At 37.6% G+C, this 18,284-nt stretch overlaps 2 protein-coding genes across 3 annotated transcripts; one reads left to right on the top strand and one right to left on the bottom strand.

Moving 5' to 3' along the window:
- Positions 281–5,260, top strand: LOC109225577 (PHD finger protein ALFIN-LIKE 4-like). The gene is made up of 5 exons (XM_019390288.1): positions 281–448; positions 642–674; positions 2,291–2,519; positions 2,840–2,975; positions 4,679–5,260. The coding sequence occupies exons 1-5, from the start codon at positions 352–354 to the stop codon at positions 4,919–4,921; spliced, it is 738 nt and encodes a 245-aa protein (XP_019245833.1). The 5' UTR covers positions 281–351; the 3' UTR covers positions 4,922–5,260.
- LOC109225578 (protein PLASTID MOVEMENT IMPAIRED 1-RELATED 1-like) lies at positions 6,074–10,355 on the bottom strand. 2 transcript variants are annotated; one of them, XM_019390289.1, is made up of 3 exons: positions 10,232–10,355; positions 7,620–9,873; positions 6,074–7,516 (listed from the first exon to the last, which is right to left on the bottom strand). In XM_019390289.1, exons 1-3 carry the CDS (start codon positions 10,269–10,271, stop codon positions 6,346–6,348), a joined length of 3,465 nt encoding a protein of 1,154 aa, XP_019245834.1. In that variant the 5' UTR covers positions 10,272–10,355; the 3' UTR covers positions 6,074–6,345. The 2 variants fall into 2 exon arrangements, with proteins under 2 accessions (XP_019245834.1, XP_019245835.1); XM_019390290.1 differs by having other exon boundaries at positions 7,620–9,881.

Genomic DNA, 18,284 nt, shown 5'->3' on the forward strand with positions numbered 1-18,284 from the left:
TGAAGCGATATAAGAACTTCAAATCCCTAAATTCAATTACGAAGTTACATTTTGAAGTGATAGAAGAACTTTACAAAATCCTAAATTTGTAAGTTCAAATGCGAATTGTGAAATGTGTTCCGAAGTGAATAAATTTTGCAAGTTTTGTGTAATACAGTATGGATTCATTTTCCATCTTTGACCGACCGAAATTATCCTTGAAGGCCATCAAATTTACGACAGTGCCCCTGTCTTTCCAACTAGGAGTAGTACCTTTATTTTATATTCTTTTCGTACCCTTTAAAAGTCGTTGAAAACACTGTAGTTTTAGCAGAGCAAAAAAGCAGCGGCAGTGAGTGTGGAAATCGGGCAATGGAAGGAGGCGCACAGTATAATCCTCGCACTGTGGAGGAAGTTTTTAGGGATCTAAAAGGCCGTCGTACCGGCTTAATCAAAGCCCTCACAGCTGGTATACTTTCACACACACACACACACACACACACACACACACACATTCCCTTATCTGCAAACTGCATGTATATCATTATTATTTGTTTGCTGTCCAAAATTCTTCTTTTTCTGAGTTTTCTCTTTTTTCGGGTTTTAGCATGTATTATTATTGTACTCTGTGAGACTTTAATTCTGGGCAATTCTTTTTGCAGATGTGGAGGAATTTTATCAGCAGTGTGACCCTGGTGAGTTTTAGGGATCCTTACTTCTGTTTTCAATTCCCATTAGCTCGTGTTAAAGTATTATTCGCATTTACTATTTATTTATTTGGTAAGTTTTCGCTCACTGCAATAAATATATTCTTAAAAAAAGATTTTCAATTGAATAAATTTGCAGTGGGTTCTGATTCCTATTGTTAAGAAATATTTGCTAATTTTATGCTGTTAAATATTACTGCATTATTGTTGTTTTAACCACCTTTTCTTTTCAGTTTTCTCGGGTTGTTTATGTAATTGCTTTTATGTTCTGGAATATAAGTGTGATTATATAGAATTATATTCTGTTCACTTATTAGATGGGGCTCTATTTGTGGACATTTTCTATTTGCTACGATTTCCCTGAATTAAACCTTTTTATTTGATGTCCCCTAGGGACAAGCCTAATACACGGTTGGGTCTTTGCGCTCCTTCAAAACTATTGAAAAAAAATCTTTTCTTTTAGTGAGAAGGCACTCTCTGCACTTGAAAATGGGCGAAAGTGGAGAGGGAGGGAGACATGAAATTAGGGTTTTTTTTCGAAGTGTCTATATAGGTCATAGTTCATTGGTTCCAGACCAGCATCTTTGCTATATTTCTTAACACTTTTTTGAAGAATAGTAATGCAGTTTTTGGGCCATTACTCCGAGGGAGTACCATGTGCTCACAATTTACTTCAATGTACCTTACTGTATTTTGAGTAGTGTCAGTAGGTTTTGTGAGTAAGTTGCCAGTTTAATTTTAAAGGGTCGTTCAAGAGGCACCCCCCCACAACCCACAAATATGTTTTTTTAGAATGGGGACCTCCTCTTGCCTTAGGTTGAATGCAATTTGAATCATTTGACAATTACTAGTATGATGAGGGAAATACATAATACAGCAAGACATCAGAAACAAACAAAGCAGAGTATAATTGAAAATGCAAGTTTGGAAAAAAATATTTTTTTAAACTAGCTGGTCCATTGGACTTGCTACTTATATGTTGCTTGAGCTGGTCTGAAAGTGTAGCAAATGCTTCCTAGTTCATCACTCATTTGTTGTTACAAAACTGACTCCAGCTTCCAATGTTTGGGCATTTTAAGTAGTAATATCTTGGAAGACTTGGGTTCAATATATTGGTCTTGTTTATGGCTTGAAATGTGGATTGGTCCATAAATATAGTGCTCAAAATCAGTCTAATACATTTGACTTGACAGCAAAGCTTTGTGCTTTATTTATCATCTTTTGGGTCAAACAAATTGCAAATCCTTTGTTTTATATGCCTCATGATAGTTTATGATTTTGGAAAATCTTATAGTTCTTCATAATCCTGACATATGAAATCCATGAAAGGAATGCAACACTACTCCTGAGCGTAAAGCCTGAAATATCTTTTAGCTCAACAAGACTTCTGATCTTGTAATGTCTACCTTACACTTTAAAACAGATATTCAAGTACTTTTATGGTTTCTTCTTTTGATAAGGACTTTTATGGTTTCGTTGACACATTATTTTATTGAATAAGTGCTTTCTGAAAAATTGATTAGCTCATCTGATACTTTTTGATGATACCGCAATCTCAAAATTTTCTTTTCCCTCTCTCTTTCTCTCTCATGAAAACGTTGCAGAAAAGGAAAATCTTTGCCTCTATGGATTTCCAAGCGAGCAATGGGAAGTCAATTTGCCAGCTGAGGAGGTGCCTCCTGAGCTTCCAGAGCCAGCACTGGGTATAAACTTTGCCAGAGATGGGATGCAAGAAAAGGACTGGTTGGCTCTAGTTGCTGTTCACAGTGATGCATGGCTACTCTCTGTTGCCTTTTACTTTGGTGCCAGATTTGGCTTTGACAAAGCTGATAGGTACACTTGATTTTTGACAGACTATACAAAAACAGTTGCATTGCCTTTTGCCTTCCCTTTTTGTGTTTATCCGATCTTCCTTTGCTGAATTTTTTTTGCGGTATCTTTTATGTTTGATTTTATTGTGGACATATAGCCTACTAGAAGTTGCTTATTCTGTTAAGTAACTAAACAGTGTCACTCTGTAAGGCCATTGTATGTGAATGGTCCCAAGCGATGCATGTGCATGGTCATGAATGCAGAAGAGCCGTTACCTACTCATTTTACTAAATTGAAAAGTTTCTTGTTTTTGCTAAATGTTTGTGGTATTTGTGGTTCAGGAAACGCCTGTTCAATATGATAAATGATCTGCCAACAATATATGAGGTTGTCACTGGAGCTGCCAAGAAGCAAGTAAAGGAGAGATCATCAGTCTCTAACCATAGCAGCACCAAATCCAAGTCAAACTCTAAAGTGGTACGACACTACCACTCTTCAACCCTCTCCCAAATAAAAATGCTGATTCTTTGATAACCCGTTGCTAGCTATACAGTATTCATAACAAAGATAGCAGTGGATAGTTTCTGAAATAATCCTTGGACTCTTGGAACGTAGAACATTAAATAGTAAACTTGAAAGTTAAGGTTGTGGCCTGAAGGTACTTACCCTAAATAAGAAAAAAAGATTTGTGTGTATGTGTGTGTGTGTGTGGGGGGGGGGGGGGGGTTAAAGGTATTGATCAAGAGATCAGCAACAGGAGTTGGGATTTGACCCACAAATATTATGAAACAACTATTCCAACCCATCTCTATTTGCTTGTATGTTTGTGAATTCCTTACGTCGGCATTAGGGACTTGTATTGTCTGTGATGACTGATAACTCATATGCATAGTAAGCATTGCAAGGAGAACCATTATAGTGACTAGAACAATTTTGTCATAACAGATAATTAACATGAATGAAATGAACGAGACAAGAATTTGTGCATTTTTCTCCTATAGTGTATTGGTGAAGTGGGGTCAAATAGAGCTCACCCCAACTAGTGTGAGATTGATGTTGGTTGATAAGTGAATTCAGAAAAAACAGAACTGAATTTGTGAATTTTGTATTCAATGCAATTATCCCAATGGGACAAATCTAGAAAAAAATCCATTGGAGTAAAAGAAGTTATAATACCTGTTATATTATGGATACAGGTGCACATATTTGATACATTTATGATTTATGAATCTAAAAATTGAATTTGTCATAACCTAAATCCTAGATCTTGGAGTATATGAGTAGTAGTACAAGTACGCTGTTGAGGTACGACTATTAAACTGTATTATAACTCACCCTTGGTGACTTGACCAAAATTGGGGTGCATCCATCACTCACACCCAAATTGTCTTGGATTGACACGAGTGCAACGGGTATTTTGAAGGATTTGCTTACCATGTGGTAACCAGCTATACATTATGTAGTCCCGGAATTCTACACAAGCCTCTCAAGTTGATAAAACATTGATTTATCTTTCTATTTGAAGTATGGAGGCTTATTTGATGTACTACATCTAGTATCAAAAGGGCTTCTAGGTTTATATGTTGCTATGTGAGTTGTGACTTGTGGGAGTTAGTTGGGCTTCAGGTTTTGGTGATGTAGTAGCAGTAAGTGAATAATGAAGTTATTTTGAGTTGTTATGAACTAATGGAGTGACATTTCTCGGTGTATGCTTATATGCCCGTTGTTTGAAGAGGTTAGAGGCAACGCGGAAATTTTCAACAGTTGAGCTGTTTGATACTGACCTATAGTTATTGATTCTAATGTCTTGTTTTCACAATTGTACTTAGCATTTGACCATTTCATGTTGCTGAATCTTCACAACTGAATTTGGTCTTCATTAATTTTTGGGTCAAGGTGCTTGTAAATTGAGGTTTGTGCCTACTTTCAGTTTGCTTTATATATTCTGTAAGTTCACTACTTTCTTATAGTCCTCATTTTTTGTTGCCATCACTTCTTCAATGTATGCATCAGGGTTTTGTTTATCTTATTTGAAATTAGACCATGTCTCCTGCCATACATTTTCCAGATTATCATAGAGAAATCTTTAAAAGCAATTCCATGATTTGAGTGTGTTTCCTTATGCATGGTGTGAAACTTAACAATTAGGTGTATGAAAATAGTTTCATGTTGAAATCCAGGGTAAATACTCAAAGGTCGAAGTAAAAGATGAGGATGATGGATTAGATGAAGAGGAGGAAGAGCATGGCGATACCCTGTGTGGGGCATGTGGTGAGAACTATGCTTCAGATGAATTCTGGATTTGTTGTGACATATGCGAAAGGTGGTTCCATGGTAAGTGCGTGAAGATCACACCTGCGAAGGCTGAGCATATAAAGCAGTACAAATGCCCAACATGCAGCAACAAGAGGCCACGCCCTTGACATCCTGTTGAATTTGCTAAAGTTCCACCCTTGTATTTGTCTCATGTAGGACACTGCCATCTAGATCAGCAGGGCATGTTCATTCAAAGTTCTCGTCCTTACTCTGTTTTTCTGGATAATCTACTAGTTAAAATTGCGGAGGTGCCCCTCTGTTTGACTTTAAATTTGGACGTATAGGGATCTTGTAGGAAAGCATCTTCCTGTGATATATTCTAACTTGTAAAACTTAGCTGGAGTGTGGTTTCGCAGGTATAGTTTAATTGAAGCATCTGCAGCCTGATGTTTAATTGAAAATTGTGTTAAATCTTGCTGGTGTCAATCAATTGAATGATTCTATGAGCGTATGCTCTGCTTTTGTGGTTGCGGCTTGTGATCTAATTGACAAGGCATATAATAGGCAAAACATAAGGAATAACGAATTACAAGCTCGATGCTTGAAACTGGAGGTCAATGAGTTCAGTGTGGGAAATTAAAGGTGCTTGTGTTCGGTCCTTAGCAGCTTTTTATTTTGAAAAACAGGCATCTTTCTGTAATCTGTATCTGCTAACTTCTCTGTTGGGTATCACTACTTATTTAGATCCCTGAGACTTTTTATGTATGCAGCAAGCCAACAACTTCCTTCAAAGTTGCCATTTAAAGGTTGTGTAATAAGTACCCCTAACCCATTTATGCTACCTGTGTTGACCCACTTCGATTTCCCTATTATCTTAATCATGTCTTACACAACACCAGAAGAACCTCTTGAGCATCTTTTGTTTCCTAGTATGAGTTTTTAGTTCTGTTTCTTTTTTGCCTTACTCAAAAACACCCTTTCGCCAAACTTAATAAGACATTTTATTGTAGTTTTAGTGGCTGGAGAGTCTCAGATGAAAAGCTCAAAACAAATTGGTATTTCCTTAAAACAAAGATTTAGATTAAATTCAGATCAACCAGAAAAGTTAAGTAATAGGAAATTTTGCCATCTAGAGGGAGGGAAGGAGATGGCTCTTGACATAGAGTAAAGCATCAACATTTAATATCCAAAAAAGGCTACGCTTCATTTTGCAGCCCCTTGACATATGGCCCTTCCTCGGATCCTGCGTGAATGCGGAATGCTTTGTGCACCGAGGTGCCCTTTTTAGGAACAAATTTTCTGTTATTGCAACAAACACAAGGCGTCACAAGAGTGTACATTTTTTTCATTAAGTTATGAAGAGGAAAACAATGTTTCCCATGACAACTACAGCAACGATTGCCAAACATTGTACAAATAAAGCACATTTACAGAAGAGAATACTTCAAGAACAGAAGAGCACATCCCTTGACATGACATTGACATTGCACAAAAATATACTGGTTCAGCATGTATTGCCCAGTTTTTTCACCATAATTTGGTGGCTGCTTCCAAAATTTCATTGCCCTAGTGAATCACCCAGTTTGAACCACTACTTCAATCGGATTGTTTCATTCGGCAATATAACATTTGGATTTCGGATATGTGGATTTAGTGCTGCTATTTCCTTCCATTTAGCGCCTGTACCATGAACCCTAGAAGATATACTCCATAGTGTATCACCAGGCTGCACTGTAGTTGTTGCTGATGAAGCAGCTGCCTTTGAAGATTTGTTAGCAGCCTTTGACTTCATTAATGGATGTTTATTTTTCTTTCCCATTCCATTAGCAAGCAACCAACGAGAGCCAGACTGTTCTTGAGTTGTGGAACCCCATAATTTCTTTTTACCTTGATCTGTCTTCAAACCTGCAACATGCACTTCGGTTATTTTGTACTGTGGTATTTGTTCAACCTCGGTGGTGATATTCTCTTCTTTGATGTCCACATTCAGGTCCTTCTTAGGAGGCTCAGATTCATTATCATCATCACCTTCATAGTTGTTTCTAACTTCAGAAACTGTGCTGTATATCTTAGGTTTAGGTGGTACAAACACTCTCTCTACCTGAACAAGTGCAAGCATAGGTGTACCAACCGGCTCATAATTCCGTAAAGGATCACGGAGCTGCACCATTAGTGCCACAGTAAAGTTGTTTCCCAACAAACCACACTTCTTACCTTTTCCACGTCTCTTCTCTCCCTTCGACCTGCCCCGAAACATGTCTGTGCTGATAGCATGATGAGCTGCTAGCAGTTTAGAGGTTCGCTCGCTAATCTCATCTTCATCATATATTTCTCCCGAGTCCAACCTCATCCATTCATCAAGTGTTAGAGATAAGCCCATAAGCCCATCAACTTCATCACCATTGTCTTTAATGTCCAGAAGCTGCAATCCACCCGCCCCTTCCAAACCTACAGCTCCACCAAAATTGATCTTTTGTCCCTCAAAGGCTGAAAACTCACCGATGGATTGAGTGCTGATGTTTGAAGGTGCATCCTCATCTGACATGCCCGACTGTATTCTCAAACCCTCAATTGAAAGGGCTTCAATTTTATCCATTGCCAAAGGAGCAAGGTCTTCTAAGGATACATATTCAGCGTCCATGTGAGTCCTAGTAGAACTTGATTCCAACTTACTTGGCATTGGTCCGTGTGATTTTCCCTTTTTACTCCGACCACTGGCCATGTTTTGCCCAAACTCAAATTCATGATGCAATAGATCTTGTCTGCAAAACAATTTCAAACGAGATATAAGTAGGTGCATGTATATTTGCGGTACGCTCACTGCAATCCAACACTACAAAAAATAATGTGAACAAAACGACAAACCTTTCAGGTCCTTCTAAGCTCGGTGCATTTCCCCAGGCTATTTGTTCCATTGTCTTACCAGTTATATCTTCCAAAGGCATTAATTTACTTGCCTGCATGGAGAGCTTTTCCATTCCAATGGAGGCCAAATGCTGCAGTATGTCCATTATACCAGAACCCATTTCCGCAGGCACCACCACTGGACTGGATACCTGCATAATTAAATTCCCTCCACCCTTAGCATTCTTGAAAACTGCAGGATTCATTGACTTCAAAAATCCTCCATTTTCAGTCTGTACCAAGGGTCCTAAGCCTTCTCCAAGAGGAGGCAATTGGTAAGGGTCTTCAGGAGGCATATGAATTGGGCTGCCAAAACCACTTGAAGAATATTGAAATGACTTCTCGTTCAAGCCCCATTCACGCATCAAAGCCTCCGTCTCTAAGTCCTCCAATGTGGAAGCCCTTGTTTTGTTACTCATTGCCTCAATTTCTATCCTGGGCATCTCTTCATATGACAGTTCGGCAGATGAATAACCAAATTCCTCGGAGATGCTTGTCCATTGAGATCCACTTGGAGCATCAGAAGCAAATTCTTCAATGCCCATATCAAGGTTAAACAAAGAACAGCCATTAGCCAGAGTGTCCTTCTCAAATTGCCTCAATAATCGTTCTCTTGGGGAATCAGGCTCGCTCTCGGAACTTGGGCCAAATGGACTATGCTCAATCCCTAGCATATCCAGGAAATCACTAGCCACGGATTCAGTAACGTAATCCATGCTGAGGGATTTTCCCTTCCTAAGCTCTTTATAATTCGCTTTAGCGTCCAAGTAACTATCATGATTTATAACTTCATTGTCATGTTCTTGAGAATCTAATCCCTCGTTTGCTAAGTCAGAGACATTGTTTAATGCAGACTCCAATTCTTTCATAATTGATTCTTCTGTCTCAAAATTGCTTGCACTCACCGGAAGTAGTTCATTTGCACTGTCAAGACCCTTGTCCAATAGTTCAGGTTGTGCCTCCTCTTCAATGGGCATCTTCACAGTACTATCAGGTACAAGCCTCTCCAACACAGGGTAATCAATAGTTTTCACAGAATCAGCTTCTTTTTGCTCCAATTCCTTCAAGGGCAGTTCTATGCCTTGCTCAATCACAGAAAACTCACACTCGTTTTCAACACTTCCCTTCCCAGGTTCTGATAGCAAGGATAGTTCTCGCTTGAGGTTCTCAACAGTATTAGAGGAAACATCAATCTCTGAAACTTCAAGCTTCTCTTCCTTGAGCTTCTGGTACAGAACTTCTACTGATTTGGAGAGGTCAGAACTACGCATTGGTAAAACCTCATGAAGATCTTTTACTTCTTCTGCGTACTGCTGCGAAGTAGAAGACCGAGGAGGAAGGCTTCCAGCTCGCCTTATTATGCTCAGCTCATCACTTTGCTCAGCTTGTGCAAGAAGTTTTGTAGCACTTGAACTGCTCTGCCTCAAGTTTTGAACGTCCCTATGGCTCGGAAGCATGGCAGAAGTGTTCCCATTCCCAACTATGTGATACCCAAAACTAACATTCATGGTTGCACCTTTAGCCTTACCTGACAACCGGTAACTAGTTGTCCACTTACCCGAGCTCTTCTCATCCTCCAATTCTTCTAATGTAAGAGGAAGCAACCTAGTAAGGTCAACCCGATGCTTCCCCAAGTCAAGTTCAGGAGTGCCATAAACTGCAGCATACAACAAGCAATGTTTTGCCTCATACTTTGCTGAATGATGGGGACCATTCCTACTGCCATATATAGAACACGTATAATTCAACTGTTCCTCAAACTCAGCTATACCTTCACAAACCATAACCGGACATGTCATCAACTCACCATCTCGCCTCCTCCAATGGACGACAAGGCTAAGGTCATCAAAAAATGGCAGCAGCCCTTCAATGCAATGGACTTGAAGCGAAAAACAGCAATTGAACCTTTGGTTTTTAACATGAGTTAAGGACTTTAAGCTCTTCCAACTCCATATGGACTTCTTATTACTATCCTTGTCTAACAAATCTCTACCATTATTGTCTTTGCTCTTCGATTTGGGGTCGGGTAAACGGGCTTTCCCAACAGACTTAGAACGACTACTAGCTGTAGACATCAAAATCCGAGGTTGGGTTTTATCCAAATATAGGGCTTTACTTATAGCTTCAATATCATTCAACAACTTCCCATTTCCAGTCTTCTCACCAATTTTCTTCCTAGAATCCATTCTTGATAACATTCTTCTCCAAAAAAAAACTACAAAACTAACAAAATTTAAACATTACACAAAATCCAAAATAAAATCTTGAGAACACAACTTATAATTTGCTAATAAAATGTAATAAATAAAAAAATAAAAAACAAATAGCTCCATGCTTAAGCAAGATTAGCCTTTTTCAGGGGTTTAGCTGAAAAAAAATATATTTAGGCAGATTTTTTTTTTTTTTAAAAACAATAGAGCCCAGGTCAGTTTATCAGGTTTAATTGCCTCTGAATCAAGATCTTGGACTCTAGATTCATTTTTCATGTATAAATTAAAATTAGAAAAAAAAATCAAAGTAGAAAAAACTTGGTCAAAGAAATTGAGTAAGAAGAAAAAGACTGAAATTCTTACAAGAGGAGTAAGCGATGTTTACGGAGAGTCTTTCACACATTGATTGTCAAGAGAACTTCATGTTTCTCTCTCTAATCTTCTCTCTCTATGTTTTGGCGTGACGATGTTTCATTCGAAGTTTCAAATTATAAATTATAGAAAGTGGAGAGTATTTGTCACACTCACTCCTCTTCTTCTTATATTTGCACTACGTATACTATGTTTTGGCTATTTTCAATTTAGTCCCTTATGTTATACTGTTGCTCAAATTGCCGGGCTTTCATTTTACACCCGCATTATAGTCCTTGTTTTTTTTTTTTTTTGGGGGGGGGTGGGGGGGAGTTGGGGGGGGGGGGGGGGGTTGTTAAATGTCCTTGGTTTGCTAAGCTGCGTCATACACTTTTATTTTTATAAAATTAATTGCTATTGTATAGTTTATGATATGTAGAATAATCTTTTTATAAGAGCTATCCTAATAGAAGACACTTTAAAATCAATTTTTAAATTTTAACGCAATCAAATTATAAGTAAGTTCTTCTCTATTTTGAGAGATAAAAAAGCATCTTCCCTTTTTCACCTTTAAATATTTTTGGTTTTTCTCCGAATCTTTTTCTTTATCAAATCATAAAGCCTTCTTTGTGTCGCCTTCAATATGACATATCACTATTTTGTATAAGAGATTGACCTTACTTTATCTAAATTATCTTATGGTGGAAATTGTGAAGAAATCAAGAGAGAAAAGTGACAATGTACTTCATATAAATTTTAAATGAGTAATGTTACTTCTAACTATGATGACTGAATATTCAACATTTTCATGATGTAATCATTATATGTATGCAGGCTCTATATTTGCAAGATGTTTTATTACCCCAAATCACTAGTTGTTTCTGCCTCATAACAAAGAGCATGTAAATGGTAAGGATAATACATCATTATCTCTATAAAGTTGTCCTACTTTACCAGTTGAATACTCATACTTTTGTGAAGTCTAATGACCCCTTTTAACATCTTCAAACTAGTATTATTACCCCCTTCTGATCCCGGCCACGTGCCAGGGAGAGTGTATATAAAAGAGTGAAGGGATAAAAAAAGTAAAAATTTAATTTTTGCAAGATTTTTCATTAAATGTATTTTTTACTTTTCTTTCTTTTGTGTTTTATTTTTCGTCATCGTTTTCCTTTTTCTTTCTTCTCTTCTTTCTTTTTAAATAGGTCTTCCTCCACCACTTCGCAACCTCTATCTCCAACAAACCCACCAATTTTTTTTTTTAAAAGAAAGTTACACTCCACATATTCAACCATTTAATCACACCCATCACTACTTTGATTGCCACCATCTCCACCATATAAGTTTCAAGCAAAAAAATACTTAAGAAGCTTCAACAAAAAAAAAACGAGTTAATAGAAATCCCACGATTCTATTTCTAAAGAAACTAGTCGTTAAAGAAAGACAAAGTTGTCGGAACTCTGGTTCAAAATCTTGTCGGAATATAGGTGAAATTGAAAGCTTTCTCTAATTGGGATTTTCTTTTCTCTGATGAAATGAATTAGCAGTGAGACTAGCCGTGGAATTCCCTATCTCCTTCATAAACTGATTTCATTTGTTAATTGGAGAATCTAGGAATGAAATATTCCTTTTCCATCGTGATATGGATTTATCGAATGAGTTCAATATTTCCTTTATTCTTTTAGTTGAACTTATTTTTTTATTAATTTAAGGCAGAATAGCCTAAATGACACTTATATTTGTGCCACTTTGTCATCCCGGTCCCAAACTTAATGAAGTTTCATCTAGACACCTCTACTCGTTCAAACGTAATATTTTAAACCCTTCTGACTGTGTGTGTTCCTCAATCGTCTTACTGTATTATCCACGTCATATAAAAATATTTCACGTCATTATTTTTATTCACAAAAACTATTTTTGGAAAAGAAAAAGTTGAATCCTAAAGTTTTCTCTCACAAATACCTTTATGCCTTTCTATCTTTCTAAATCAGCCATTAGCAGGGACTGGGTTTCTTGATTCAAGAAATGCAAGTGGGAAGTTGCAATTTGAGAGGATTGAGGGTATCAAACCCAGATAACAAGTTCTGTATTTGGTGGGTGGATGTGAAAAAATAGTTTTCTTTTTTTTTGTGCCAAATACATAGACAACACCTTAAAAATGACTCCAAATTCTATTTAGACACTCCAACTAAGACTAGTATTTATGGGACACTTCAATCCTAATAGAAGTGTGCCTATTGAACCCACCAGCTGATGTGGCAAAAGAAGAGATTTTTACCCAAAATTTGAACGCGTGACTACTTAAATATAGTATTTTCTTTTCTTTTTCTCTTTCCTCTTTCTCCTTCATCTCCTTTTTCTCTCTAACACCCATATCATTTGTGGCCGGCGACATCGTCGATAGAAAGCACTGCAACAACTTCGAAGATGACCTGATAGTTCGAAGGTGGTGCTGAAGGACCGGTGGTCTTGAGTTGACTGTTTGGTAATTATCGATAATGGTCCCTAGAGATGGTGGTAAAGATGCAGTCTATTTGGTGGTGTATGATGGCCGAAAGAGGAGATTGTTCAAGGTAAAAGTACAGGTAAAATACGTCTTGGCAGTGAAATGATCTTAATAGGTTACAGGGGTTGCGCTAATTGTTTAATTACTGGAGAAGATGGAGGCAATATTCGATGCAACAATGGAGGTTATGGTATGAAATAGAAAAGAAACGGTGGCCGGTGGCGAAGGGGTGTCAGCAATGGAGTTAAGGTGGAGTTTTTAATTAGAAAATGTGATTCTTTTCTGACAAAAATGTTGTATTTTTTGGTTAATTAGAAAATGGAGTTAATATTGGATTCGTTCAGGCTTTTGAATTTTTTCGTTTAAAGATAAGCTATTGATTGTCTGGTCGGAAGGCGGAATACACTCCTAAGGCATTTTTTAGATTCAAAACCCATGTGGCATGTTTTGATTCGTTGATTTTTCCACCTCACATGCGTGCAGTTCACTTGCCTAGTTTTATTTCCACTTATGAGAGGTGTTCAATAGGTACACTTCTATTGGTGTTAGAGTGTTTAATATGTATAGGTCTTAATTGGAGTGTCAATGGAATTTGGGGCCAACTTTAAGGAGAGGTCTATATATTTGGAGTAGTTTCTAGGATTTTGACATGTGCCAAACGAAGATTGATGCGTGTCAATTACTTCCTATGTTGAAAGTAGAGTTGGGCCTAAAAAGGGTATAATAATACTAGTTCATAGTTGTACAAGAGGCTCATAGGACCCTTGAAAAGTATGATTGTTCAACTGGTAAAATAGGATGACTTTAAGGGAGTAATTTGTAGTATCCCTGAAATGTAACGTAACATCATGTTGGGCATTGTAAATCAAAAAAGAGCAGAATGATATTTACACTATTTCACCCTATTCATTTAGGTGTTTTCTTGTAGAACTTTACTAGAGCCAAATTATTGACGAGAAAATATGTATGACTTCAAAGGGGGAAAAAACCTATAAGGTAATTTTGTAAAGTGGTTTTTGTGAAGTGGTTTGAACATTATCATCTCTCAACTGAAGCTCTTTTATACTTAGATCCAAGCTCTTATCTTAGGTAAATCCGATACCCTACAGAAATTTAAAATAAATCTGTAGTAAAGAGTTAATGGATTGGATAACTGTTGGGATTTAAGCTTGGTGAGGGTGAATGAGAAATGGAGGGAAAATAAAATATTTGAGTTTTCCTCCTTGGCAAAGGGACATTGTCCCACATTGGAGGAAGAAAAAACTTTTGATGGATATATATACAATTGCTCTTCTTCTTGCTCTTAAAGAGTTAAGAAGAAGGCAAGCCTCGCGCCGCCGCTGTCGTCGTCGCTCGGCTTCGGCTTCGGATTTGGTCAAAGATTGATTGATTAATAATTTTGGACAAAATTCCTTTCAATTATTTAATTAATTTGATTAATTAACGAAAATTCAATTCGGAATAACCCATCACCCGCGACCCGGTCCGGTCCGTTTTTTTTTTCCAGATTACTTTAAATTCATTTTTTAATTTTTCCGTAATATTCCCACCTGTTCCAACAGCTATGGCTGTTCTGAAAGGTTGCAAACCTTTTCAGAAATAGTGCCAAATGGGCTATACATATGGAATCCCAGAATTTTTACTTACTAAATTTTCTGATTATCTTCTTCTTCTTCACAATATTTTCCAGTGTGTTTTACGACCATTGAGTGGTTCGCCGTTCACCAGAGTTTTTGGTATCAATACGCTGGTGAGTTAAATCGTTCTATCCAGGGAGGATATATTCCAGCACCTCGGGTACTTGAGGGGAATAATTTCCTTAAGGACACACTGTGTATTCAGTGGGCTTGATTTATTCATATATTATTTTCCATAAATTATTTTGTCGTTCTGGTTCTACTACTTTTTGTTTCTGTTTTCCAGAAAGTTTACTGTTTTATTTTTTATTACAGCAATACTGTTTTAATAACAATCATAAGAAAATTATTTTATTATATTCTGTATTCTGTTTGTGGAGATTAAAACTTGTGTGGTTTTCTACTCCTTCTGAACTTACTATTCTGATTTGAAGATATAAAAACTTCATCAGAGTATTGAAATTTAGAAAACGATTTGAAGAACGTAAAAACTTCATCGTTTTCCGTGAAACAGTATATAAAAACTCCGGTTTTTATTTGTTATACGTACTGTTTATTGTTAATTACAGTATTGTTTACTAATCTGGTTTTGCCGTTAATTGAACTCGTCTATCGTTGACAGTGAGAAATGTCAATTGATAACGGAAATCCTTCTACGACTGTTGCTGCAACAACGATAGCCTCATCAAGCCGCACTATTGTTCCACCGGCCGAGAAACCGGGGAAATTTTCTGGATCCAACTTCAAAGGATGGCAACAAAGGGTATTCTTCTGGCTTACCACACTTGGTATGCAGAAATTCACCAGTGAAGAGCCTCTAGTGCCTGCTGCGGACATGCCGGACAACGAGAAATTCATGATTGTTGAGGTATGGAAACAAGTAGATTTTCTTTGCAAAGGCTATATCTTATGCGCTTTAGAGGATGACTTGTTGTGATGACCCAAAAGGTCATCACTCGTTTTGAAAGTAAATTCTGTATTTCGAGGCCTTAAAAAAACCTCTTTTTGTCCCACCTCAATTTGCGTGCTTAGTCCGGGCGCGTTTCCGGAAAGTTTTTATGTGAAAACTAAGTAAAATATAGAAATTGGCTTTTAAAAATTTAATAAAGTTGACTTTGGTCAACATTCTTGGTAAACGGACCCGGACTCGTGATCCGATGGTCTCGTAGAGTCCATAGTAAAATTTGGGACTTGGACGTATGCCCGAAATCGAATTCCGAGGTCCCAAGCCCGAGAAATGAATTTTTAAAGAAAATAGTTTTCTAGAAAATATAGAGGTTTTTATAATGAATTGATGCATTTTGTTGATGGTATCGGGCCCGTATCTTGGTTCCGGAGCCCGGTACAAGTTTGAAATAATAAGTAAGTTGAATCTGTGAAGTTTGGTAAGAATCAGAGTTCGTTTGGTATGAATCGTACCTATAGTTGAGAAAGTAGTAATTTTGATGTTCTTGAGTGATTTCATGAATTTGAGGTTTAATTCATAGATGTCGATGTTATTTTGATGATTTGATCGCACGAACAAGTCCGTATGATGTTTTTGGACTTGCGTGCATGTTTTGTTTGGAGCCCCAAGGGCTTGGGTGAGTTTTGGATAGGCCACGGAATGAAATTGGACTTAGGAGCAAGTGCTGGTATCTGGTATTTTTGCCCAGGCCTCTGATCTCGCAATTGCGAGATCAGGCTTCTCAATTGCGAAGAGTACAGGCTTGGTAATTGAGATTGCGAACCAAGCCTGGGCAGGCCTTGGTCGCAAATGCGACCCTTTCTCGCAATTGCGATGTCGCAAATGCGACAGGTCCCTCGCAAATGCGAAGGTGACCGGATTTCTCTTGGTCGCAAATGCGACATATTCTTCGCATTTGCGAAGGTAGCAGGTCCTGAAGGGGTTCGCAATCTCGAACCCTGGTCGCAATTGCGACATCAGAGACCAGTTAATTTGGACTTAGACGCATTTTTCTTCATTTTTCAAACCTTCTCAAAACCTAAACACTTTTGGGCGATTTTCTAAGGAAAATTTTGTCGATGCCCCCTTTTTCTTCTTAAAGGCGAAATCGGGTTTACGATATTTGGGAGGACAACTCTTTTCCCTTTTGGGATTTCGGTTTTGTTTTGGAATTTGAAGAGTCGCCACCTAATGATTAAGTGCATTAGGACACAAAAAAAAGGGTTTTTGAGTTTGAAAACCAGAGTTTGGGTAAGTAAGAACTGAAGCAGGAGAACCACAAATAGAAGCAGACTAGAGATAGTAAGAACTGAAACAAATAGAGAATCACATTGTTGTTGGAGCTTTGAATTGAAACTAGGACATACCAGTAAGAGAGCAGGAGCAGGATGCAAATGCAAAGTGATAACGCAATATTAGCCTTGGCTTACAGCCGGCTAATAATAGGCAAGAGCAGAGAACAGCAATAGAGCAAAAGAGCAAGAGAGAAAGAGCACAAGAGAATGTAGAATTGAGAGTATTCAGTGATGTGTGTCTCTGTGTGTGTTTTGCTAATGAAAGAGTAGAGTATTTATAGTTTTGGAAACGAGTAGAAAAATAAGGTAAGAAGTAAAGTGTAGTATAATTATAGAAGTAAATACAATTAGAATCCCAATCAATGTAAGTACTCCCCTTTAATTGGGGAGTCCTAGTTCAAACGGCTACCAGGGTGACAAATAAGGAAAGAGACTAATTGAAAGACTAATTTCAATCATACATAGAGTAGTAAAGAATAAGGCGTGTGATTAGGACCAAGTACAGAACATATGAATTAAGGAAAGTAAGAATCAATTGGCGACATGCTTGCACATAAAATAAGGCAGAGTATCATTTTGAAAATCAGTAAGAGATTCCTAGTACCGCAGGGAATCAGTTATCAGTTAAGGCAGATGTCAACAAGTAAGGAAATTCACAAAATCAGTGAAGAGTATTAAGGCAAGTATCACAGTTAAAGGAAAATATATAAAATCAACAAAGAGTTCTAAGGCAAGTATCATGGTTAAAGGAAAATACACAAAATCAGTAAAGTACTAGTCACAATCATTCAAGGATTCAAAGTGGCAAACTAATACTGATTTAAAGGGAATAAACACACATTAGACGAAAATCAGAAACCCTGGTATATAACACTAGGAGTCATGTGAGTCAGGGATGCGAGATGAACCCAAAGACAAACATCATAGGGTAAAGATTAGTGAAACATTAATGCAAATGCAAGTACACAGGAAAAAAGAGCAGCTTTCAGGGTTCTAAGTCTAAAAATTAGGGTTTCGCACAGATACCAGTACGAATCAATAGAGTAGACATGATACATGCAAAAGAGACGAAGAGCCATAAACCCTAATGGAAAAACAGAGTAGAATCACTAGAATTTCAAACCATTCATGATAATCAAACACATATACTAACCCAATCACAAGGAAAAGACTTCAACAATGGTAAATATGAAGGAAAATCATGAGATAGTGTTAAAAATTGATAAAGAAAACCATTTTGAGAAAGGGTTTCGGGACCCTAGTTAAAAGTGAAGGTCCGTTCAGAAAAAATAGAAAGTTTTTTAAAGGAAACATCATAATAACTCGCAATATGCGTAGATCTACTGTAAATCTAAAAGAATCGGAGGTTCCAAACATTAGGGTTTCAAAGAAAACCTCAGAGAAGATAAGAAGAACCTCAAACGTTATTGGTTCGAGCCTCAAAGGTCACAGGCCTCACTCGAAATCAAACTTCGGAGGCCTGTAGCAAACAGGAACACCATGGGTGTGAGTAGACGGGTCCTCGCCCTTCGAGGGCCTTAGGGATGACATTTACCGGTATGAGAGAACCATACGAGGCAGAGGGTGAGGAATCCATGGTCTCCGGTGGAGAAGGTCGCCGGAGAAGATGAAGGGATTCGTCGGAGAAGGGGAAGAGACAGAAGTCTCTAGAAGAGACTAG

This window comes from Nicotiana attenuata, chromosome 5 (assembly GCF_001879085.1).
Source record: "Nicotiana attenuata strain UT chromosome 5, NIATTr2, whole genome shotgun sequence".
Taxonomy (NCBI): domain Eukaryota; kingdom Viridiplantae; phylum Streptophyta; class Magnoliopsida; order Solanales; family Solanaceae; genus Nicotiana; species Nicotiana attenuata.

Bases quoted from the DNA above. Each gene is read 5' to 3' on its own strand.
- LOC109225578 (XM_019390289.1), bottom strand. From the start codon at position 10,271: ATGTGTGAAAGACTCTCCGTAAACATCGCTTACTCCTCTT. The intron at 9,874-10,231 runs GTAAGAATTTCA...TTAGTTTTGTAG, and splicing joins AAACATCGCTTACTCCTCTT to TTTTTTTTTGGAGAAGAATG. The intron at 7,517-7,619 runs GTTTGTCGTTTT...ATTGTTTTGCAG, and splicing joins AGCTTAGAAGGACCTGAAAG to ACAAGATCTATTGCATCATG.
- LOC109225577 (XM_019390288.1), top strand. From the start codon at position 352: ATGGAAGGAGGCGCACAGTATAATCCTCGCACTGTGGAGGAAGTTTTT. The intron at 675-2,290 runs GTGAGTTTTAGG...AAAACGTTGCAG, and splicing joins TTATCAGCAGTGTGACCCTG to AAAAGGAAAATCTTTGCCTC. The intron at 2,520-2,839 runs GTACACTTGATT...TTTGTGGTTCAG, and splicing joins GGCTTTGACAAAGCTGATAG to GAAACGCCTGTTCAATATGA.